Source organism: Rhinopithecus roxellana, chromosome 7 (assembly GCF_007565055.1).
Source record: "Rhinopithecus roxellana isolate Shanxi Qingling chromosome 7, ASM756505v1, whole genome shotgun sequence".
In the NCBI taxonomy this organism is placed as follows: domain Eukaryota; kingdom Metazoa; phylum Chordata; class Mammalia; order Primates; family Cercopithecidae; genus Rhinopithecus; species Rhinopithecus roxellana.
Genome location: NC_044555.1, coordinates 92740073 through 92766306, shown reverse-complemented (window position 1 = coordinate 92766306; position 26234 = coordinate 92740073). Strand labels below are relative to the sequence as shown.

At 42.8% G+C, this 26234-nt stretch overlaps 1 protein-coding gene across 1 annotated transcript in view; it reads left to right on the top strand.

Annotated features, from left to right (window-relative positions):
- KIAA1210 (KIAA1210 ortholog) overlaps nt 1-26234 on the top strand; it is an 83391-nt gene that overhangs the window by 13352 nt on the left and 43805 nt on the right. The window contains 2 exon segments of the mRNA XM_010365531.1: nt 15179-15249; nt 21831-21999. Of these exon segments, the coding sequence (XP_010363833.1) occupies nt 15179-15249; nt 21831-21999 (240 nt within the window).

The window sequence follows — 26234 nt, the reverse complement described above, 5'->3', positions numbered from 1 at the left end:
GGCCTCCTATGTTGTTCCCCTTCAGTCTCACCTTCTCTTGTTCTTTGACCTCATTTACATCTAAATCTCAGCATACTAGCCTTGCTTTGCTGTTCCTTGCCATTCTCAGCTTTTCCATGTGTTATGGACACCCTTTTCTGGCTTGATCTTACCCCTCTGCCTCATTTCTGGCATCTAGCCCCCTATACCACACATGTAAGTAAAGTACACTCCAGCTTTTTGTTCCACAACTCTTGGGGCCTACAGACTCCTCCTATATGTAGCCAGTGCCCTAGAGCAGGGGCAGCCAATATTTTGGCTTCCCTGGGCCATATTGGAAGAATAATTGTCTTGGGCCACACATAAAATACACTAATTATAGCTGATGAGCTGAAAAAAAAAAATCGCAAAAAAAAAAAAATCATGATGTTTTAGGGAAGTTGGTGAATTTGCGTTGGGCCACATTCAAAGCCATCCTGGGCCTCATGCAGCACAGGAGCCGTGGGTTGGACAAGCTTGCCCTAGAGTTTAACCCTGAGAATCCTTGTCCTAACACATGATAATTTTGCCTCATATTATTTTACAAATGTGAGAGTTGAGGTCCAAAGAGTGGCTCTGACTCGGGCAAGGCTGCAAAGACAACTTTTTGGAACAGCAAATTTCGGGACACAGGCTTTCTGATTCCCAATGTAGTTCTATTCTCAGTTGTTTCATGTCTATTCTTTCTCTTTGTCATCAGGGAATCGGTCATTTTCTGTAGCACTTATTGGCTCTGGAGTCAAATTGCCTAGATTCAAATCCTACCTTCAGAATTCGAAGTTGTCATGTGCCCTAGGCAGTTACTTAGCCTTACTGTTTCCTCATCTACAAAATGGGGGAGAAGTGAAGATAACTAGTACCTACCTCATAGGATTGCTCTGGGGTTTAAATGAGATGATGCATCCAAAGCACTTCGAACAGCATTTGCACATATTCATTTTCAAGTAAATGTTAACGATTTTATTTTGTCATTGCCAACATAGCGCCTGAAACAGGTCTGAGCACATAGTAGCTGTGCATAAAGACCTTGGGGTTACTAATGAGACAGGCTCTGGGAAATAACGTTCTGACTTTGTTGTCTGATTCAAGGGGAATGATTCTGATGGTGGATATTTTAGGCCAGGTAGAAAGAGAGGGTGGTGCCATGGCTGGGGTAAAAGGAAAGATTTGGGGCTGGAGAACCTTCGGATAACTCTTCCCACAACTCCAGGTAGGGAGCTGCCTTTGCCAAGCTGCAGGGCTGTCCATGGGATTAGGGTTAAAGAAATCTAAGGTCCTAAAGGCTCAGATGTCACCTTGACTGAGAATGTCCAGTGATCTCAGATTCTTGGAGGCATTTTTACTTCTTTTCTAAAAAATTTTTAGAAATGTTCTAAAGTTTTAGAAATTTTATTTGTAGAAATGGGGTCTTGCTATGTTGCCCAGGCTGCTCTTGAACTCCTGGGCTCAAGTGATCCTCTGGCCTCGGCCTCCCAAAGTGCTGGGATTGCAGGCATGAGGCACTGCACCTGGCTGTGGCATTTTTATTTCTGTGGGTATGTGCCCTCTGGGTACAACGACATCAGCATCACCCCTCCTTATGCCCATTCCCTTCCTGCTAAGATGAAATTCACTCAGAGACTTCTATATCCCTCCAGAACTGGGAGACCAAAGGCTATTTCTCATAACCATGGGGTGATGCTGAGATTGCTTTCCCCAACCTCCACCCCGTGGGCCAAAAGGCTGCAAGATGAAACCAGAAAGTTACAATGTGCCTGCACAAAGAACACAGATAGCTCAGCTTGGGTTGGGGACACATTCCAGAGGACTGGTTGTTCTTTCTCCCTTATCTCCCCTTCCTCCCCTGGCCAGAGAATGACTCCTGGTGTCTCCACTCCTTGATGGCTTTTGAATTCTAAGGGCAGGAGATATCTATATCAAATCCCACATAATCCAATGAGCTATGTAAAATTCACATCCTCCACTAGCAACCCCCTTTTCTTCTACTTTTTTTTTTTTTTTTTTTTTTTTGAGATGGAATCTCGCTCTGTTGCCAGGCTGGAGTGCAGTGGCATGATCTCAGCTCACTGCAACCTCTGTCTCCCAGGTTCAAGCGATTCTCCTGTCTCAGCCTCCCGAGTAGCTGGGACTACAGGCATCCGCCCCCACACCCAGTTAATTTTTGTATTTTTAGTAGAGACGGGGTTTCACCATGTTGTCCAGGATGGTTTCAATCTGTTGACCTCAGGTGATCCGCCCACCTTGGCCTCCCAAAGTGCTGGGATTACAAACGTGAGCCACTGCACCCGGCCTTCTTCTACTTTTACTTTTTTTCCTCTCCCTCAACTGGTGTATTATTGACGGTTAGAAGCAGTAATAACAGCTACTGCAGTAACTCAACAATAAGATCAAAAGCCTTAGACACATTCTGCTGGGATGGGCTTGAGAACTGGCAGAGCATTTGGGGGCAGAGCTCTTGGCACCCAGCACATGCTCAAAGCTGTGAAGTCCATCCTTAGGGCCCCTCAATTCTGACTTTTCTCTTGAGTCTCCTAGTGTTCTCATGCTTTCCTGTCCCCCCTCCCCAGTGCTGGAACAGCACTTCAGCTTGACCACCCAAGGGTCCCCATGCTGCAGACCTATCTCCTTTAAGATCCCTCATCACAATATACCTATCTAGTGGGTCATTTTTGGCAGGACTCTGTGCACTGTTAAAACGTCAACAAATATCTGCAAAGGTGTTAGGGGCTGCTAATGGCCTGGTGAGTTATTCTATTTTCGGGTCATATAATAGACCAGTAAGGAAGATTCTTTAGGGTAGCAGTGAGTGGGCATTTCAAATTGACCAGATTTTGCCAAGTGAGGAAGGAGAAGAGTATAGTGGTCGAATCATGGGCTTTAAAATCCAGAACTGGGTTTGAGTCCTAACTCTATTACCCACAACATGTATGACCTTGCACAGACTGCCTAATTTCAGCAAGACTCAGTTTCCTCATCTGGGAAATGGGGGTGAAAAGAATAAAAGCAAAATAACCATGCCTACTACATAGGATTCTTGTGAGGACTCAATTAGATAATGCACATAAAATAATTTTTTACAGTGCCTGCCTGGCACAGACTGAGGACTCAGAAATTTCATTAGTTGGATTAGTTGTATAATATTAATTGCCCCTCACTGCACAAGAACAGAGCCTTTGATCATAGCATTTGTGGATTGAAAGACGGAAGAAGACTCCCTGTCTGCTAGGCTTTGAGGCCACTAGAGAGATCTCAGAAAGGACCTTTTAGGCCAAGTTCTTTGCATGTTTGCTGGATGACAATCAGGGTGCTCAGAGGTATTTCTGAAATGGGCTTCCTCGTGATGACGAGGTGGAGACGGTAGATTCCATTATTCTCTGGCCTCCTAGTGTGTAAGAAAGGCCTCAGTGACAATTGCTCTGCAGCAAGTATCTGAGGCAGGCATCCCCTAGAGCCTATTTGGGCATCTGTTTGATGATCCAGATGTTCAAATACCCACAGTTGAGGGTGTGGGATGTAGAGGGGTGACCTTCTCTCCCTGGTATGTCTTGCTACTGACATCCATGGACATTTGGAGGGTTGACTTTGCAGAATTTGCTGAAGATGTCATTTTAAGCAGTGTGCCATCGCAGTAGTGAAGATATGGAATCAATCTAACTGTCCATCAATAGATGAATGGATAAAGGAAATGCAGTATATATATACAATGGAGTACTACTTGGCTGTGTAAAAGAATTAAATCCTGTCATTCACAGCAACATGAATAAGCCTGGAGGACATTATGTTAAGCGAAATAAGACAGACACAGAAAGGCAAATAACGCATGTTCTCATTCATATGTGGAAGGTGAAAAAGTTGATCTCATGGCAGTAGAGAGTAGAATGATAGTTACCAGAGACTGGGAAGGGTGTATGGGTGGCAGGGATGAATGAAGAGAGGTTGGTTAATACAAACATACAGTTAGATAGAAGGAATCAGTTCTAATGTTCCATAGCAGAGTAGAATGACTATAATTAATAATATATTGTATATTTCAAAATAGCCAGAAAAGAGGTCTTGAAATGTTCCCAACACAAATGATAAATATTTGAGGTGATGAATATCTACTAAATACCCTGACTCAATGATTATACATTCTATGCATGTAACAAAATATGACATGTACCCCGTAAATATGTACAAATATAATGCATCAATACAAAATTTCCAAATTAAAAAATATAATAATGGGCCACCAAAGCCATGCATCAGTTTCTGCTTTGGGTATATATCTACCCAGAGCTCTCAGAGCCAGCATAAATGGCCATCAAGATTGTTCTCTGCCACTACACTCCAGCCTGGCGACTGAGACACAATCTAAAAAAAAAAAAAAAAAAAAAAAAAGATTGTTCTCCTCTTCTACCCAGGTTCCCATGAGGGTGCTCACACCTGCTCCTAGGAGCACAAACAAACAGAAGTTCAAGGCTAGCTAGCTGGCCCTGGGCTTGCTGAGAACTGCTGCTGCTCTTGGCCCCTGCTGGGCAAATGCCAATCATTTCGTCTACATCCCACAGCCCTGATTTGTGCATGGATGTAGTTGTATCCTGGGTGGAACTTGGTATCAAACCCCTACCCCACAAAATGAACTCTGCCAATCAGTGGGGTGACTTCCCACAGTGGAACCATGACTACCGGTGGACTCGTGGAGTAGGACTCCTAGGGCGCATTGTGTAATCAGAAGGGCAGCCATCTTCATTATGGAGTGTCCAAGGGCTGCATTTCAGGAGCTGGCTGGACCTCTGGTGCTCTCCTGCCAACCTCCTGCAAGAAAAGAGGAAGCTGTGGAATGATTATAGCCTCCTTTCCCCTGGAGGATACTTTATTTTTCAATTAAGGGGTATAAGGGCCCTTTCTGATACTTTCATTTAAGGTGGTTCCTGGTTCCTCGATGAGTTGGCATCCTGGCATCAGACACTCCCTCTAGAAGAATCCAATCACCACCATTCTCTCCTCTTACCACGCCTCAGAATGTTCAACTCCAGGGCTCTTTAGCCACTGCTTGGTGGATGCACACATTCTTGATTGAGGGCACAAAATATAGCAATAGTTTGAAAGGGTGGGTGCAGTGGCTCATGCCTGTAATCCCAGCACTTTGGGAGGCAGAGGCAAGAGGACTGCTTGAGCCCAGTAGTTTGAGACCAGCCTGGCCAACATAGCAAGACCCCCCACCATGACAAGAAAAGTTTTTTTAAAAATTAGCTGGGTATAGTGGCACATGCCTGTAAGTCCTAGCTATTCAAGAGGCTCAGGCAGGAGGCTTGCTTGAGCTCAGTTCAAGGTTACAGTGAACTATGATTATGCCATTCCACTCTAGCCTGGGCAACAGAGTGAAACCCTGTCTCAAATAAAATATTTTGAAAGGGGTTAAAGACATTGTCCTGGGGGTAGGGAAAGCCATCTCAAACAAGCTGAGTCTTTAAAGGGATTTTGCATGTTCTAACATTTTGGCAGGGTCTAATCAGTCCAGCTGACAATTCGCTTGAGAGAGTAGCAACTTAAGTTCTTTGTAAAGAAGTGTTTGCAGTGGGGTGTACTGGGGGAAGGGAGCATATAATCCCCTTGGGTGCTTCTATACCAGGTCTGTGTTGCAGTTTACATGGCTCCAAACCTACCCTGGTTTTGGTTTCAACTGCAATTAGAGCTAGAGCCTCTAGGACTCTATTAGTCTTCTATTGTTGTGTTACAAATGACAAAAAAAATACTGTCTTACGACAACACAAATTTACTATCTCTCAGTTTCTATGAGTCAAGACTCCAGACTGGGCTTAGCTGAGTCCTCTGCTCAGGGTCTCCCAAGGCTCAATCACTGTTAGGGCTGAGGTCTCCTCTGAGGTACAGGGTTATCTTTTAAACTGAATGGTTGTTGGCAGAATTCAGTTTTTTGAGGCTATAGGGCTGAGGTTCCTGGTTTCCTTTTGTCCCCCCTCTGAGACAGGGTCTCACTCTGTCACCCAGGCTGGAGTGGAGCAATCACAGCTCACTGCAGCCTCGACCTCGTGGGATCAATCAATCCTCCCACCTCAGCCTTAACTGGGACTACAGGCATGCGCCACCATGCCTGGCTACGTTTTGTATCTTTAGTAGAGACGGGTCTTCCTGTGTTGCCCAGGCTGGTGTCAAACTCCTGAGCTCAAGTGATCCTTTGCCTCAGCCTCCCAAAGTGCTGGGATTATAGGCGTGAGCCACTGTGCCCTGCCTGAGGTCCCTGGTTTCTTGATGACTGTTAGCTAAGGGGTTCTCTCAGCTACTAGAAGCCACATGTCATGCCCTGCCATGTGGCCTTTGACAACATGGCAGTTGGTTACTTCAAGGCCAACAGGACAGCATCTGCTGCAGCTTTGACTGTCTCTGGCTTCTATTATCTGATCGCTAAACCCTCCTTTTTTTTTTTTTACTTATGTTCAAGTTTGTGTTTTGTTTATTTTTTCAACTTTTACTTTAGGTTCGGGGGTACTTGGGCAGGTTTGTTACATGGGGAAATTGCATGTTACTGAGGTTTGGGGTATGGTTGATCCTATCACCCAGGAAATGAGCATAGTACCCTATAGGTAGTTTTTCAACTCTGCTCCCTCCCACCCTCTCCCCTCTAGTAGTCCCCAGTGCCCAGTATCTGTCGTTCCCATCTTTATGTCCATGCGCACGCAATGTTTAGCTCCCATGTATAAGTGAGAGCATGTGGTGTTTGTAAACCCTCTGTTTTAGAGGCCCACCTGATTAGGTTAGGTCCACCCACGCTGAAGGAGAGGGGATTTACAGGACATGCATACCAGGGGGTGGGAATCTTGTAGGTCATCTTAGAATTCTGTTTACCACAGACTCCATGAAATACATTCCATCCTATTACATTGTTTAAAGAAAACCAACAACATGAGGCCAGCTGCTTCCCATTAGCATTATCCATTCTGGGAGGGCAACAGAGCTGTCAGGAAAAGTCTTCTGAATCCCTGAAGCTGAATCAGGCTGTGGTTTAAAAAATTCAACAACCTTGGAAGAAGGGCCTTTTTCCCTTTTTTCCCCCTCTTTTTCCCCCAGAGCCCTTGTTCAATCCTCCAATGAGTCAGTTTGAGAAGGAAAAGGCAGCTCTGGGGCCTAAGCATCTGGGGTCTGCCTAGAGAAGCAAACAAAGCACTTTAATAATGACTTGATAAGGAGACTCCATACCTCTGCTCTGCCAGGTTTCCTGATAACCATTATTACATGACTATGTTTGGTCCTTGGAAGTGGTTCTGAAAGCCTGTCATAATTTACTGGATAAAAACATATAGTTCCTCTTCCCTTATTCAGTTTGCCAGCTTTTTCAAGGGACTTCATGCAGAAGGGTCTTTTACTGAGAGTGTGTCTCAGTGTGTCCCCATATGTTTAAAAAAGACCACTTTTTCCACTGACTTCTGTTTGCCACTGCAAGACCCTCTCCACTCCCTGCATTTATCCATCCATAAACATATACAGTGAGCACCTCCTGCGTACCTGGTATTGCGTTAGGTGCTGGTAATACTCAGATAATCAAAACAAGGTCCCTGTTCTCAAGGTGATATCAGCTATGACAAGAGGTATGTGCAAAAGGCTGAGAGCATGGGGCATGGGTGGCCAGTACGTTTGAGTTGGGTCTTGAAGCATATGTGTAATTTCAAGGATGTAGGAATTACAGGGATGATGTTCCAAGCCAAGTGCACAACCTGTGCGGAACACAGAGAAAACAAAAGAACATGGTGATTCTGGGAGGTCAGAGCATGGGGGTGTGAGTCGGGGTGGGCTGCTGGGAGATTGGACCCCCTCCAGCGGGCAGAGAACACCAGATTGCAGAGGGCCTTGAGTGTTAAGAACTTGGCTTTTATCTTGCAGGCAGCAGGAAGCTGGTGGACAAGTTTAAGCAGGGGAGGCTCACGGTTGTATTTCAGAGAGAACACTGTGCCTTTTTTGAGATTGTGAGGTGACTGTAGCTTTTTCTAAATATCATAAATAAAAGTATAGCTCAGAGAAGGCAGCCCCAAGGTCACTACCAATGAATCATGGTATGATTAAGGAACAAATTTATTTTAAATTGATATTAGCCATAATGAGGCACATGAAAGAAATACAGTGATGCCTCTAAAAGGAGATACTTGGGAAGGAAAGCTTTGTTTAATAAGATCAGCTTGTGGGGGCAAAAGGACAGAAAAGGTGGTGGCTGGAAAGCAGGAAGAGGCAGCATTTCTTTTACTGAAACCTCTTTCTCCGTGAGGGTCCAGACCTAGCCCAGCTGAATGGGGTTCCACATTCTGGGTTCACCTGGCTAGGATATCTAGGAATGGGCTCTGTGTATCAAGGGAAAGAGGGGTCCAAGAGTGCTTGGTTCTGTACAGGTGAATAATCCAGGGCTGGGAGGGAAGACAGGTCTTGGTAAACTGGAAAACAAGGGGGTTCTTCTTCTAAGACAAGTCTTCCTCTGCCCCCTATAGCATGCCTCTGTGTCTGAAGAAATTTCTGACCACAAAGGTGGTTCTTTTATAGGAACCACTTTTATTTTAATAATATATTTTACTTAACCCAATATAGTCACCATATTATGATTACTTCAACATATAATCACTATAAAAATAATATCAATGGTGTATTTTACGTTCTTTTTGTTCACAGTAAGCTGCCATATCAGCTGCATCAGCCTCCTGCTCCAAAGCCCCGAGTGACTTGCCATCAAGCTCAGAGTAAAATCCACAAAGGTGGATTTTATTGAATTTTTCAATAAAAAAATGAAGAATTTTTCTCTTTTATTGAATTTATGCATTAATTCAACAAACGTTTACTGAGTGCCTGCTATTCCCCTGACACACCACATCTGATTCAACAGTGAATCCTTTGCCTCTTTCATTCTAGGTACCATTCTGGGTCCTGGGAGATTCAATGATGACCAAAATAGACAAGGACCCTGACCTTATGGAATTTACATTCAAGTTGAGAAGACAGACAAGAAACTAGTAATTAACATAGAATATAATTTTAGGCAGCAGTGAGGGCTATGAAGATGTTAATAAAGAATAATTGGCCTGGCGCAGTGGCTCACGCTGGTAACCTAGCACTTTGGGAGGCCAAGGTGGGCGGATCACCTGAGGTCGGGAGTTTGAGACCAGCCTGACCAACATGAAGAAGCCCCATCTCTACTAAAAATACACAAATAGCCGAGCATGGTGGCTGATGCCTGTAATCCCAGTTACTCAGGAGGCTGCAGGAGAGTCACTTGAACCCGGGAGGCGGAGGTTTCAGTGAGCCAAGATCGCGCCATTGCACTCCAGCCTGGGCACAAAGAGGGAAACTCTGTCTCAAAAAGTGAATAAAAAATAAATTTAAAAAAGAATAATGGGATGGAGAGAGAGTGGGAACATTTTAACTAGGATGATCATGGATGTGCTCTCTGGGGGAAGTAACACTGGATGCTTGAATGCTGCAAGAAAGCCAGTCATGCAACTATCTGGGGAAAGAGTCCTCCAAGCAGAGAAAGCAGCAAATGCAAAGATCCTGAGATTGAAAGGGGGCATTACCAGGAGGGCCAGTGAGGCTAGGTGAAGGGATGAAGTAGGGGGGTAGCGGGTTTGGTGATCAGTGGAACATGGGGGTGGGCTTGCATCACATAAGGCCCATGGTAAGGGGCTGGGATTTTACTCTGCGCTTAATGGCAAGCCACTAGGGGGTTTGGAGCAGGAGGCTGATGCAGCTGATGTGGCAGCTTACTGTGAACAAAAATAATGTAAAATATACCATTAATATTATTTTTATAGTGACTATATGTTGAAATAATCATAATATGGTGGTTATATTGGGTTACATAAAATATATTATTAAAAGCAGTCTCACCTGTTTCTTTTTTCTTGTTGAAAATGTAGCTACTAGAAAATTGAAAATACGTGGCTTGCAATTCTGCTCACGTTAACATTTCTATTTAATGGTGAGGGTCTAGGAAGTGACTGTAGACAAAGAAGAGAGCCAAGGACAGAGCCCTGCAGTGCTACATTTCAAAATCAGGGAGAGGAGAGAGATCCAGCAAGGGCGACCCAGAAGGAACAGCCAATAAGGTAGGAGGAAAATTAAGGGAGTGTGGTGTTCCAGAAGACAAGTGATAAAATTATTCAAAAAGAAGGGTGTGGCCAATCACATCAGATGCTGCTGAAAGTTAAAGGAACTGGTGGATTCAGCAAGCGCAGTGTTGGTGGACTGGCTTGGAAGCAGTTCAGTTTGGAAGCCTGATGAGAGAGCTCATGAGAATAGAAAGTGAGCACATAAAGGCAGTAAGTATAGATAACTCTTTAAAGAGTTTTACTTTAAAGAGATGCAGAGGAATGGGATGGTAACAGCAAGAGAATTTGAACTCAAGGGGAGATTTGTGTTTTGCTGTAGTTGCTGGGTTGTTTAGGAGGGGAGACAGTTTCATATGTCCAGTTGGATTGGCTGATGGTGGCGTTGTCAACAGAGTGCCTGCTAAAAGCCTCAGGGCTTTTAAGATTTGGTTGGGGGAAATAAGGCAAGTATGCTACAAAGAATTTCAGACAGGACAGTCTAAGCTCAAGGGTTAAATGCAATGATTCTATTAGTGCTCTAAAAGTTCAGATGCAGCCAAGATGCCCTCTTTCTTTGTTCTCCCTCAACTTTCATATTTTTCTCTTTAGTGTTTTTTTTTCCCTTTCTATCTTCTACACTTGACAGTGGTAGGTCAATGACAATGTTAGCCTACCATGGCCTCACATTTTGGTTAACGGGCTTTTTTTTCCCACAGGCTTCTCTAAGATAGTTTATTTCCCCAATGTCTAAAAAGGCTTCTATAGCGGCAGGGGTGGGGGGAATGCTGTGTTTATTAAGATGGCCAGGAACTTACTAGTGACACAAATTCCTCCTGTTCTCCCTCTGAATTTCCTAAGAGCTTTTGAATTATTATTATAATTATTTTTTGAGACAGGTTCTCACCCTGTCACCCTGGCTGGAGTGCAGTGGCGTGATCATGGCTCACTGTAGCCTCGAACTCCCAGGCTCAAGTGATCCTCCCACTTCAGCTTCCTGAGTAGCTGGGACTACAGGCATGCACCCCCACGTTCGGCTAATTTGTTTTGTATTTTTTCTAGAGATGGGGTTTTGCCATGTTTCCCGGGCTGATCTCAAAGCCCTGGGCTCAAGCAATCCACCCACCTTGGCCTTCCAAAGTGTTGGGATTGTAGGTGTGAGCCACTGTGTCCAGTCAGATGTTGAATTTTCCTTCCTCTTTGCTCCTGCCAGATCTCCAGATCTTGGAAAACTAGCAGAGACAGTAATGCCAAGGGTAAAGTCATTCTTTCTAGGACAATGCATTGGTGTGTAAATCCATTGATGTGGGCTCTCTTGAAGGTCTGCATATGATAAGAAAGGCGCTGTGGTTATGGAGTAGAGGGGGTGTGTGTGTGCATGTGTCTCCATGTGTGTTGAGGGGGGTAATTATTGATCACTGTGAGGGCCTGGGACTCAGTCATCTTTAGGCAGAATTGTAATATTAACTCATAAAAGTTGAGTGACTTAAAGTATCAATACCTTTCAGCCAGGAATGTACCTGTCATTGAACAAATTGGATTTATTACTTGTGGCAGTGAGGGGGAATTGTGGGGAACCACAGGGCATCTCGGTAAGTGGGTCTGAAGCAATCTTGACACCACAGCCCTGTCAGTTCTCATGGTGACTTGGAACTTTTGTTCTCTAAGGCTTCAGTCACTCTGGCTATGTGAACTCTCAAGTTCTCCTTAGCCTTACAGCCTGTGGCCACCACTCCCGCCCTCCCACCCCCCAACTCTGGAGATGCATCCGGGATTTACAGCTAGAAAGCAGGACAGGGTGGGCCTGAAGCCCACCCATGAAACAGCAATGGCAGCGTAGCTGTCTGGGAACAGAGCAGATCTGGAGTGGCAAGGGGATTCTAGAATCTACTTAACTCCACTTTACAATAGTTCATTCAGTTACAGCAATACCTCAAGGAGAGTTATCATAGGGGCAAAGTCTCTGCTTGCCTTTCTACGGCCTTCTGGCGCGGATGAATATAGCACTCTTTCTCTGTGTTATGGTGCTCGTCAGATCCCCCACCCCTCACACACACGTACAAACTTTCTTTTTTTTTTTTTTTACTTTTACAATTTTTTAAATTATACTTTATGTTCTAGGGTACATGTGCACAACGTGGTTTGTTACATATGTATACATGTGCCATGTTGGTGTGCTGCATCCATTAACTCGTCATTTACATTAGGTATATCTCCTAATGCTATCCCTCGCTCTTGTCCCCACCCCACAACAGGCCCCGGTGTGTAATGTTCCCCTTCCTGTGTCCAAGTGATCTCATTGTTCAATTCCCACCTATGAGTGAGAACATGCTGTGTTTGGTTTTCTGTTCTTGAGATACTTTGCTGAGAATGATGGTTTCCAGCTTCATCCATGTCCCTACAAAGGACACAAACTCATCTGTTTTTATGACTGCATAGTATTCCATGGTGTATATGTGCCACATTTTCTTCATCCAGTCTGTCATTGATGGACATTTGAGATGGTTCCAAGTCTTTGCTATTGTGAATAGTGCCGCAATAAACATATGTGTGCATGTGTCTTTATAGCAGCATGATTTATAATCCTTTGGGTATATACCCAGTAATGGGATGGCTGGGTCAAATGGTATTTCTAGTTCTAGATCCTTGAGGAATCGCCACACTGTCTTCCACAATGGTTGACCTAGTTTACAGTCCCACCAACAGTGTAAAAGTGTTTCTACTTCTCCACATCTTCTCCAGCACCTGTTGTTTCCTGACTTTTTAATGATTGCCATTCTAACTGGTGTGAGATGGTATCTGGTATCTCATTGTGGTTTTGACTTACATTTCTCTGATGGCTAGTGATGCTGAGCATTTTTTCATATGTCTGTTGGCTGCATAAAAGTCTTCTTTTGAGAAGTGTCTGTTCATATCCTTTGCCCACTTTTATGACAGGCACAGTGGCTCATGCTTGTAATCCCAGCACTCTGGGAGGCCAAGGCAGGGGAATCACTTGAGTTCAAGACTAGCCTGGGCACATAGTGAAACCCCGTTTCTCCATAACATAAAATAAAATAAAATAAAATAAAATAAAATAAAATAAAATAAAATAAGCTGGGCATGGAGGAGCATGCCTGTAGTCCCAGCTGCTATGAAGGCTGAGGTGGGAGGACCTCTTCAGCTGATGAGGTTGAGGATGCTATGATTGCACCACTGCACTCCAACCTGGGCAACAGAGCAAGGCCCTGTCTCTAAATATAATGTCAACATTGATTTCTAAAAGTTTGATTATCAACTGGCATGCTTCCTTAGAAGTATGACATAGAGTCATGGGAGAATTATCCTTTTCATGATCTCTTTGGTTGTGTGTGACACACATTTTTGTTTGTATATTGTTGTGTGCAAGTGTGACTATTTATCTATAAGGTAATGTTCGAGAAGTGATGTTCCTGGATCAAAAGGTATGTGCATTTTAAATTTTGATAGATATTGCCAAATTGCTCTTTAGAGAGTTAGAACTATTTACTCCAGAGTGTATGAGAGTCCCTATTTTTTCCCACCTTCGTCAGCAATACAATATCATCCAAATTAAGGATTTTGACAATCTGATAGATGGCAATACTCATTTGATGTGTTGATTTCTATCTCTTTCATTATTAGTAGGACGGAGCCTCTTCATATGTGATTATTTGTATTTCTTTTTCTGCTAACTGCTTTGTATTCTTTGTCCCTTTTAGACCAAGTTGTTTGTCTTTTATTGATTTATATGAGTTCTTTATAAATTAAGAAATTTGGCCCCTGTATCTGTCATATTTGTTGCTAGTATTGTTTTCCAGTTTGTCATTCTTTTATTGACTTATTTTTTTCCATAAGTTTTACTTTTTTTTTTTTTTTGAGGCAGGGTCTTGCTCTGTCACTCAGGCTGGAGTGCAGTGGCATGATCACGGCTGACTACAGCCTCAATCTCCGGGGTTTAAGTCATCCTCCCACCTCAGCTTCCGTAGTAGCTGGGACTACAGGTAAATGCCACAATGCCCAGCTATTTTTAAAAAAATTTTGTACAGATGAGGTCTTGCTATGTTGCCCAGCCTCAACTCAAACTCCTGGGCTCAAATGATCCTACTGCCTTTGCCTCCCAAAGTGCTGGGATTACAGGAAAGAGCCACTGTACCCGGCCTGAAATTTTCATGTAGCCGGATGTTTCAGTCTTTTCTTTGTGGCTCTGCTATTTATCAAAACAATTTTGTCTCCCTGGGCACACCATGAATAGTAATAGGCATCCAAAGTTAATGGGCCCCAACTCACAAAACAATAGATCAGGTTTTTGTATTTGTCTTTTTTTGGTAACAGCTTTATTGAGCTATAATTCACATACCATACAAGTCACCTATTTAAAGTATACAATTCAATGCTTCTTAATACAGTCACAGATTTTTGCAACCATCACCACAATCAATTTTAGAACATTTTCATCATCTCCAAAAGAAACCCTATCCGGGCACAGTGGCTCATGCCTGTAATCCCAGGACTTTGGGATGCCAAGGCAGGAGAATTGCTTGAGCTCAGGAGTTCTAGTTCAACATAGCAAGACCCTGTCCGTACTAAAAATTCAAAAATTAGTTGGGTGTGGTGGCATGTGCCTGTAGTCCCAACTACTTGGGGGACTGAGGTGGCAGTTTTGCCTGAGCCTGGGAGGTCAAGGCTACAGTAAGCTGTGATCGCACCACTGCACTACAGCCTGAGTAACAGAGCAAGATACTGTCAAAAAAAAAAAAAAGGAAAGAAAAGAAAAAGAAAAAAAAGAAATCTTGTACTCTTTACCAACCCCCCCGGGCCCCTCCACCAAAAAAAAAAAAAAAAAAAAAAACCCTCCCAGCCCTAAGCAAGACATTCTCTGTGTCTATGTATTTGCTTATTCTGGACACTTTATGTAAATGGAATCATTCAGAATCATTGTTTTTTTTAAAGGAAGGATAATTCTCTGTAATGGCAATTCCATTTGTATATGTTTTCTAGGCTATTTTAAGAATATAACTGAAGGATAAGGGGTAGGGTGAAAGGATTGCATTACGCCCTGAATATCAAAGGATGATCTTTTGCTTTTTATTTTATTTTAGTCATCCTACAATGGCTGAATCACTAAGTGAAATTTGTGACAGTCTGGAAGTTCTGGAGGCCAGTGATGAGGGTAAGTAACCCAATAAAACTTTGATAACCAGAATTAGATTTGTTTACTGTGTTTATTTAGCTCCTAGGACAAAGAAGCAAGGCACAAGAAAATAAGCTCAGATCATTAGACTAAGTCACGACGTTTACTTTTCAGTTTTCTAATTTCTTCTTTGTCACCTCCAACTCTGATGGTCAAAGATTTGCCTGAGGTCCTGCAATCTTCTTTGAAAATGGTTACTAGATTTTACTTACTAAGGCTTTTTCTGCTTCATCAGAAAAAAAGCAATCAGAACAGACCATGATCTGACAAATTCAACTGAGGTTTTACTGTAGATAGTAATTCAGATCTAAGCAAGAGATTAATTTGTTGAGGAGTAAAAGGAGGTAGAAACAAAAGATGCCTCCACAGGCTTCTGTTAAATAGGATTCAATTGACAAAAATTCTCTTTGGCAAAACTTACTTGTGTATCCCTTGCCTAAATTGTGGCGCAATCTGTGAGTGATAGGTGATCATGCATGGAACAATTAGAAAGGGAGGCAAATGTCACTAAACAATGATAAGCTTTACACACACACACACACACACACACACACACACACAAAATAAAAAAGAAATCATAAGATGTAATGTGAGACATTGAGTGTAAAGACAGAATTGAATTTAACAATTTATTGGGTTGTTCTTCCATTCTTTTGCCGAGTTTTCTTTAGTGGTGTATGGTACAGAAAACTTTGTGTGGAAGAACAGAGGGGAATCTCCTTGTGGCTTCCTGGGGACCTGGCTTCACACGTGATGTGGGGCAGGGGATGCTGAAAGCCTGATCACGGATTCTTAATGGCAGTGCTTGGGTCTTCTTCATCTCTCTGTTATCACTGTTTAGTATTGTGTCAGAGAGAGAGAGAGAGAGAGAGAGAGAGAGAGAGAGAGAGAGAGAGAGATTAGGTGCTCCAAAATATTAAATAAATGAATGAATGAATAAATGAGAGAAAGGCCTTCTCACCAAAGCAGACCCAACTTCCAAACCAACAAACCAACTGACCTATCTTTTTGTATATGAACTAAACAGATGCCTACAAAAGAAGATGGCAGCACAGCACATCTTGATGAAGAGTGGTAGTAAGGAAATGCCTTTTCTCTGTTCTCAAGTTTTTTTTTTTTTTTTGTAAGACCAAATATTTGAGTACGATTTTAGAAGTTTTAGAACTAGTCAGGGCTGCCCAGAGAATAAGGTGGCTGTTGGGAGATTAAAGGGAGGAAAGCTTAGTTTTCTTTCCAGCTAGGCACGGTGGCCCACGCCTGTAGTATCAGCACTTTGGGAGGCCGAGGTGGGTGGATCACTTGAGGTCAGGAGTTCAAGACCAGCCTGGCCAACATGGAGAAACTCTGTCTCTACTAAAAATATTTTTTAAAATTAGCTGGGTGTGGTTGCAGGACTCTGTAGTTCCAGCTACTTGGGAGGCTGGTTCCAGCTACTTGGGAGGCTGAGGCAAAAGAATCACTTGAACCTGGGAGGTGGAGGTGGCAGCAAGCCAAGATCATGCCACTGTACTCCAGCCTGGGCGACAGAGCAAGACTCCATCTCAAAAAAAAAAAAAAAAAAAAATTGCTGGGCGTGGTGGCTCACACCTGTAATCCCAGCACTTGGGGAGGACGAGGCGGGCAGATCACGAGATCAGGAGATCGAGACCATCCTGTCTAACACGGTGAAACCCCATCTCTACTAAAACTACACAAAATTAGCCAGGCATGGTGGCAGGCACCTGTAGTCCCAGCTTCTTGGGAGGCTGAGACAGGAGAATGGCGTGAACCTGGGAGGCAGAGGTTGCAGTGAGCCGAGATTGCGCCACTGCACTCCAGCCTGGATGACAGTGCGAAACTCCGTCTCAAAAAAAAAAAAAAAAAAAAAAAAAAAGTTTTATTTCCAAGCAGCAATGCAAGAGAACAAGGTCATCATTATGCGATGCATTTTAAAAGCTCATTGAGTTCAATTCATATGGGTTCCCTGTATGCATGATGGATAAGCAAATATACAACTTAGAGGCAACCATTTCTCATTCGATTTAGCTGTGTTTTCTTCCCTGAAGAGAAAACAGTCTTCAATGAGCTGTTTTCTGGCATGTGACACACTGCAGACCCTGACTGGATGAGTATATTGAAAGCTACTTGCTGTTTGGGAATGCACAGTCTTTGGGCTTGGACAGGGAAATCAATGGCTTTGTTATAGAAGTCCAGACAGCTGTCACCTCTCAGCTGTCAGCTCACTGACTGCAACTGCTGTACCCTGTGATGACATAAGTTACCCAGTGTATAGGTGACCTATATAAACGTTGCTGGGTACAAATGTGAGTTTTTACCCATACCTGCTGTCTAGATCTCTCTACCCTTTGTGCTTTTCGTAGATTTTGAAAAACAGCCTGTGGAGGGCTCAGCTGCTGGTGATTTAAAGGTGCTCCCACCACACTTTAAAAAATAAAGCTTCAAAGACCAAATTTATAGACTTGAATATATGGCAACAATCTCAGATTCCATTCGAGTTTCAAAAGCAGCATAGCACGTAGACAGTATCCAGCTTTGTATCTCACTCCCAGGACTGAGACCAGGGCTTGTCTCCATACATGGGATAGCGGGGGTGGGGGGTGTTGGATACAGTTAGGGGTAGGGCGGTTTCCTAATGGAAAGTAGGCCAAAGACATAGACCCTTGCTGCTGACATTGTATGTCTGGCAGTGGGTTGTCACAAAGGCCATATCCAGCTTTCAAGTCACTGACCTAGAGCAACAGCAGCCAACTTACCATGTATGGCAGTTGCCATCTCTCTGTGTCTCCCCAGCTCCCTGCTAACAAAGCTATACCACCACTACACTCAGAGCCACACTACAGGATGGAATGGAAACATTCTTTTCCCTCTGGGGTCCATAGTTAAAAGAGACACCCATTGCTTTAGCTGTTGTTGAATCTTTGCGGGAAAATAAGTTGTTGTTTCTGCCCAGAAAAGAATGGAAAATTGGGGGGAAATTGGACTATATGCATACTTAACTTTTAGCCCCTGTTACACTTCCAAAGTCACTAGTCATTTTGTTAATTTAGGAACATAAAAATGTGTTAATGTATAATTTTGTCTGCTCATACAATGATTATGTTTGTTGAATTCATTATTACAGCCTAAATAGTTTATTAGACATGTTTTTATCCAGTTATTCAGTGTTTATAGATTGTGTCACAAATGGAGCTACTAGCTGCTGATTCTCTTCTCCCTGTCTTTGCTGTATTATTAGAAGCAGGTTTGCAACTCAAATTCCCTAGCTTTGCTTTCCTCTCTTCCACTATGGGATTTTGAAGCAAGAGGGGCAACAATTGCTGTGTTTCTAAATCTTCTGAGCATAAAGTTGTTCCCCTTTCAGAAGGCCAGAATGAGATCCACCTGTCAAGAATCAGTAAATCGTCTGGGCACAGTAGCTCATACCTGTAATCCAGGCACCGTGGGAGGCAGAGGCGGAAGGATCTCACTTTATTGCCCAGGAGAGAGTACAGTGGCATTGTCATAGCTCACTGCAGCTTCAACCTCCTGGGCTTGAGCAATCCCCCTGTTTCAGCCTCCTGAGTAGCTGGGCGTACAGGCACTAACCACCACCCCCAGATAATCTTTTTAATTTTCAATAGAGATGAGGTCTGGCTATGTTGATCAGACTAGTCTTGAGCTCCTGAGCTCAAGCAATCCTCCTGCCTTGGCTTCCCAAAGTGTGGGATTACAGGTGTGAGCCACCGTGCCGTCTTAAATATTTTATTATTGTAGAAATTAACTTTTTTCTGAAAACATTTTTAAAAGGGATCTTGGAGAAAATATACATTTCCTATTTCATTTTCATTTTTTATTCTTTCTCTCTTTAGGTAGAATTGCGAAGTTTTCCCAACCATGCCCCTATATAGGCACATTCTAGTAGATAAGAAATTGCGGAAGTCATCCAAAACAGAAATTACTTAAGCAGCAATTATCAAGCAAACAGTCCTAAAATCTTTTGTTGCTCTATTCCATGCTGGCTTCTGCCTCCAATTTTGCATATTGTACAGTTCACTATTCAGTTATAGATATGGGTTTGCTTCTAATGAACACAGAATTGAATCCAGCCCTGATAAACAAGTAATTACTGAGTCCCTAACACTAGCTCACATTTATTGAGCACTTACTACATGCCAGATCATATGCTAAGCTCTTTACCTATGTCATTTATAATTTGCATCAACTCCTATAAGGGCCAGTGTTTAAATTATAGTATGCTGAAAGATGACTCTGTTCAGTGGTCTCAAGTCAAGGGAAGTGATAAACTGTGTTGGTATTCTGCGCCCCCACGTGGACACAGCTGTTACTGCATGCCTTGCACTGTGCTGGATGCTAAGGAGGGCTTGCCCACAGCCTTGATGTGGGGGTAGTAGCTAAGACATAGGGAACTATAACTTATTTCTTCCTCACGGATACCCAGAACATGATAAGTATTTGACCTTAATAAATATTTGTTGAATAGATGAATGAACGAGTGAATGAGTGAGTAGGCTAAGAACATTCAGATGCAAAACTTGTGATGCTAACAGCCAAGTTTTAGGTGTTCAGAGGACAGAGAGAAGCATGAGTTTCACTGATTGGTGGGAAACTGGACTTAAGGCAGGCCTTGAAGTTTAGGAACCTTTACCCTGGCAGGCTCAGGAGCAATCGGTGCACAAATAGGTCATAGCGTTTCAGAGCTAAAGGAACTCTAGTTCAGCATTTCTCAAAGTGTGTTTTGCCAGACATTCTGCTTACACACATTGGGAGATAGTATTGTTGCCTGATTTCTTGGAACTTCACCATATACATAACCGTTTTGAAGTTTCAGAAAAGTTTTGTTGAAAAGAAGACTACTGGACTTTGTCTCATCCAGAATTTTCCAGATTGACTGGACTACGGATCCCTTTCTCATGCAACAAACCTTATGAGCATCCCTCTGAACACACTTTGGGAGATGCTGATCAGGTGCAATCCTTTAATTTTCCTTTTGAGTCCCAGAGAGGTTGAGTGACCTACTCAAGGTCACAAAGCTAATTGATAGTGAATTCAAGCCTAGGATTCCAGAATTTTCTGACACTTGGATGGTGCTTTCCATTACACCATTAAGCCTTTCATGATGGCTGCTGCATTGGCAACTCCCTTGTCTGGACCCTTCGTTGCCAGCACAGAATTGCTGTGCTGATGAGACCTTCTGGAGACCAGACAGTTGGGACTTGGAATGAGACAATTTAGTTGGCACTTTTTGCATGTGAAATCAATAAGAGCTAATTCCTTCCCTCTGAAGAATGCAGCACGAGCCCTCTCCCCCTTCTCCCCTTTAGTTTCTTAATAAACACAATAAAAACAAATGCTTATTAAGAAACCAAAGAGGCCCAGCGTGGTGGCTCATGCCTGTAATCGTAGCACTTTGGGAGGCCAAGGCGGGTGGATCACTTGAATCTAAGAGTTCAAGTTTGAGACTAGCCTGGGCAACATGGTGAAGTGTCGTCTCTACAAAAAATACAATACAGGTGTGGTGGTGCGTGCCTATAGCCCCAGCTATTGGGGACGCTGAGGTGCAAGGATCGCTTGAGTCCAGGAGGTGGAAGTTGCAGTGGGCCGTGATCACGGCATCACGCTCCAGCCTGGGTGATAGAGTAAGGCTCTGTCTCAAAAATAAATAAATAAATAAATAAATAAAGCCCAAACAGACAGAACCTTAAGAGCATTTAAAGCTCACATTCCTCACTGCTGCCCTGGTAATTATTATAGACAGAACAAACTCTCATTTATCTGCATGTGTAAAGGGCAGCAGCCCTGTAGATAATCCAAACCAATTGGCAAGAGTTGAAGAACACACACAATGATCATCACACACACACACACACACACACTCCTTGAAAAACTCTTTGGTATCTGATTTTGACATGCCTTTTACACAGGCAGCTTCTTTGCCTGGGCAGCTCTTTCTTCTTTCTGATTCCCAGCCATCTCCCTTGCTCATAAATTCCTTCCTCAAGGAAGTGTTCCTGGACTGCACTAACCAACCGCACTCACTCTTTGGGTCTGCATCCTTTGAGCATGCAGGCTGGGAAGTATCAACTCCCACTTAGACTTGGATTTCTAAGGGTTCTGAAGTGTTTTTCACATGTGGGAGCTTGGCTCTCCTATTGGATTGCAATGACTCCAGCCATTGGGGTAGAGTCAGGGGAGTACCAAGTGCTTTCATTGGCTCAATCATTGCTTCACATGAATGAACTTCTTAGGACAAAGAAAGAGGTGTGTATGTTAATAGCTGAAATTGAGAGGCAAGTGAATTCCTAGTGAGTTTGGCCTGAATAGAGGCTGCCCAGAGATCACAAGCTGTGGCCTGGGCTTCTCCTTTCACCAGTAACTCAGACACTTTGTTACTGAGTTATTAATGAATGTTGAAGGGTGCTGTCAGCATTGGGGTTGAGTACAAGCTCTGCAGGCCACCTGGGTGGGATCACGGTCCTCGTTCCTGTCATGAAGGCCCTATTTCCTCTCCTTTCTTCCCTTTTACCATCATACTCTGTCTCATTTTCATTTTTCACTTCCAGGAAAGAAGAAATGCAAATTTAAAGCCCTTAAGAGCTTTTTTGGTAAGAAGAAGAAAAAAGAAGCTGAAGATACCCAGGAAGAAGAAATGCTAGAACTGAGCTCATCCAGCAGCAACATTAACATCTCTTCTCTGGAGCCTGTTCGGGAAAATCAACCAACTAAGGCCAGGTAAGCTCAGATGGGGTGGAGAGTGATGGGGACAGGAGAAGAGGCAGACAGTTGGATCTAGGTCACCTTTCGGCAGCCAAATCAGGGACACCAAGAGTCCCCACCTGTGGGGGCCAGGCTTGGAGCCATTGCCAATGCAGTCATGTCTGGGGTAGGAAGTGGTGCTTTTCTCTCTGTGCATATGCATGTTTGTTGTCTGAGCTGCACAGCTCAGTGGGTTGGAGCATTGCAAATGCATACCCCACTTCCCAAGAGCACTGAGTAAGAGGGTGCAGATATTCGGGGAAGCCCTGCCTGTCACAACAAAAATAACTTGAGATGTGGGGCCTGCAGCCAATGAGGACCTGAAGGCCTGTTTGATTTGGTAAGGAGGGCCTGCATCATTCAGGAGGCTTGGTCTGGTTTGTTTGCCTGGCTCTCAGACTACAGATCTGGTGAAGATCTCATAACGAGTGATGAAAGCCTCATATAGTAAAGCTATCTAGCTGTGAGTGGGGTGGGTCATGAGCATGAAATCACTGTGTTGCTGTAAAAACATACACGCAAGCAAACAACCCAGATCCCTTTCTCCTTCCATCCCAGGAGACTAGGGGAAATGCTATAGTCACAGAGGGCATGAGGAAGACTGTTTCCAGCTACCACTGCCACCGCTATTCAGATATTCATTTGCAGCGCCCAAATTTCCACATCCTGTTGTGCGATCTGGACACCTAGGATCCCCAGCTGTCTCCTGATCAATCAAATCTCCCTCTATGAAGTTCTACTTAGGACTGTTCTCCTGGACTTAAATACCAGACTTACCTGGACTCCCCACAGAGCTCACCGGTCCTGCTGCCCATTCCAACCAGGCAAAGCCTTCAGGGAATGAGGCAGTTAGCTGACATGTTACACTGCCCCCAATACCTCCCCCAATACATTCCATAACATAATGGCCTCATAGTTATCATATACGGTTCCTTAAGAACAACCTTCATAAGTGCCTCCAGTGTGAGGAATTTCAGATAGTCTTGCTGGAAGTAGGGGAGACGGTTTTGAAAGAGGGGCTTATGTAGTACCTCACAAGTAACACTATTATAGTCCATCGCCTTGCAGTGTTCAGTAAGACTAAGACTAGCCCTGCTAAAACCTGGAGGTCGGTCAGGGAGGGGCATTCAGGTTTACTATCTCTGCTAAAGTGCTACATTTCTCCCTCTTACTTGTTCCTTCCTTTCCAGAAGTGTGTGTACACGTGAATGAGAGAGAGAGAGAGAGAGAGAGAGAGAGAGAGAGAGAGAGAGAGAGACAGAGAGAGAGAGAGAGAGACAGAGAGAAGGTGGGGATTTAACTTAGGGGGTCTGAAGATCACCCCTGATCTCAGTCTTTTGCTTAATGTGCTAAGGGAAGAAACCCTGGAAAATGTCACTCTGGGGAAGGGATATCAGCTTTCTTCATTCACTGAAGCAATCATTCATAACAAAACTTATGACCAGCCTTCCCCTGGCCTGTACCATAGGGCCAACATCTATTTCCAAGACTGTATTAAGCTGTATCTGATGGAATGGACAAATCCCGTTCCTTCAATTGATTTCTTAATGAGTGATGTTATAATAATATACTTCACTGCCCTTAAAGGCTGAGATTTTATTTGCGATTTTTTATTTATTTTTTCTTTTTGTCTCCAGGGAACAGATCAATGAATACTAGATATGTTAAGTGGACAAGAGTTTTCATTTCTGACAAACTTGGCCACAATTGGTGCTAATTTAATCTTTTGATCAGGGAGGGCTTGGCACGATAGAGCCAATTCAACAGCTTCACTCTGGTTAATGCACAGCATGGAAATGAGAGACATTTCTAAGCCCACTCACAGCCCAAAATTTCCTCTCAGTTTTTCTGCACAAAGCAGAGGAGGCAAGGTAGTCACAGATGCTACACTGGTTCTGAACCTGATCTGAGCCAGTAGATCATAGAGCAGCGGTGAATGAAAGCGTGTTATGTGTGCATACTGAGGATATGCGTGTATATAGAGATGTCTGGAAACATTACTCTCTCAATGCTGAGTCAATCATATATATGCCCATTAAGTGTTTATCTAGAGAGTCACAGTAATTTTCTGCTGGACTGCTGTTTTGTAAAGCAGACTACGTTGCTTCCAACACCAGGGCCACCCGGATAGCAGAGTTTTATAGGGAAAAGGTAAATAGGAGTTTAGTAAAAAGTAGCAGACATCTCTCTTCTCTCCTCTCTTGTTGGCGCACAAGCCATCTTAGAGTAGGTTCTGCTTTGATCCCCATAACATGAGATTGTCCTTATAGTGTGTCATTATCAAATATATCCATATGAAGGCCCCACTGGCTCATAAAGACAGGGCGGGTGCTAGCTCCACAATGCCCAAGCTGCTACTCTAGTTACCATTTAAATATTTTTTTTAAGTGCCAACATATATGTATTGTTTTGTAATAAAGACAATAAGTACCAAAAGGGCATTTAAACATTTTAAAGTTTATTTTATCTGTTTTTTAACATTGCTATCCCCCCCAAAAGAAACCCTGTACCAATGAACAGTTTTCCCCCTAAATAACCACTAATCTAATTTCTGTCTCTATAAATTTGTTTATTCTGGATATTTTATGTAAGTAGAATCATACAAAGATTGTTTCACTTAGCATGTTTTAACTTAGCATATTTTCAAGAGTCATTCATGTTGTAGCATGTATCAGCTTACTTGCTTTTTTTCTTCTTTTCTTCTTTTATTTTTTCGTGTCTAATCTCATCTTTTATATACATATACACATTTTTTCCTACCTAACAGGAATAACTTTATTATTTAAAATTTTTATGTTTCTATATAACAGCTTTCTTGAAATGTCATTCACATACTACAAAGTTCTACATTTTAGCATGTGCAGCTATCACTATTACCCAATTTTAGGACATTTCATCACCCTAAAAAGAAACTCTGCACCCAGTAGCAGTCATTTTCCATTCCCCTCTCCTCTTTCAAACCACTGATCTGCTTTCTGCCTCTATGGATTTGCCTATTGTGAACATTTCACATGAATGGAATTATACAATATGTGGCTATTTTTGACTGGCTTCTCTTCACTTAGTATGTTTTCAAAGGTCATTCATTTAAAATCATGCATCAAGAACTTGATTTCTTTTTTGGTAGCAGTTTTATTGAGATATAATTCATATATTATACAATTAAACCACTTAAATGGTAAAATTCAACATTTTTTTGTAAATCCACAGAGTTGTACAATCATCATCATAATAAATTTTAGAACTTTTCCATCACCTCAAAAATAAACTCCTGTACCCATTGACCAGTCCTCCCTATTCAACCTTCCCCCAACACCCGCCAGGCCCTAGAAATCATTAATCTGCTTTCTCTCTCTGTGGAGTTACCTATTCTGGACATTTCACATGAATGGAATGTGGTCTTTTGTTACTGACTTCTTGTACTCAGTGTAATGTTTTCAAGGTTCATTCATGTTGTAGCATGTATCAGAATTTCATCCTTTTTGCTACTGAATAGTAGTCAGTTGCATGACTATACCACATTTTATCCATTCATCAGTTAATGGATATTTGGGTTGTTCTACCTTTTGGCTATTGTGAATAATACTGCTATGAACATTTGTGTACAAGTTTTGGGGCAGATATGTGTTTTTATTTCTCTGGGGTATATGCCTAGGAGTGGAATTGTTGAGTCAAATGGTCGTTATATATTTAACCTTTTGAGGCACTGCTAGACTGTTTTCCAAAGTGGCTGGGCCATTTTAATGCCAGCAATGTATGGGGGCACCACCAGCACTGTATGGGTGTTCCAATTTCTCCACAGCCTTGCCAATGCTTGTTATTATCTGAACTGAATTTTCGATTCTAGCCATTCTACTGGGTGTGAAATGGCATCTCATTATGGTGTTGATTTGTTTTTCCCTGCCAGCTGGTGATGTTGAGGATCTTTTCATGTACTTGTTGGCCATTTGTATATCTTTGGAAAAGATATTTGTATATCTTTCTTGTTTGGAGAAATGTCTATTCACATCATTTTTTTCATTTTCTAATTGGGTTATTTAAATTTTTATTATTGAATTCCTTAAGAATTCAATAAAAAGAATTCCTATTAGTAAGAAAGAGTTCTTTATATGTTTCAGATCCAAGACTCTTATCAGATATATAATTTGCAAATATATTCTTCCATTATGTGGGTCATCTTTTCATTTTCTTGCTCGTAACCTTTGATGCAC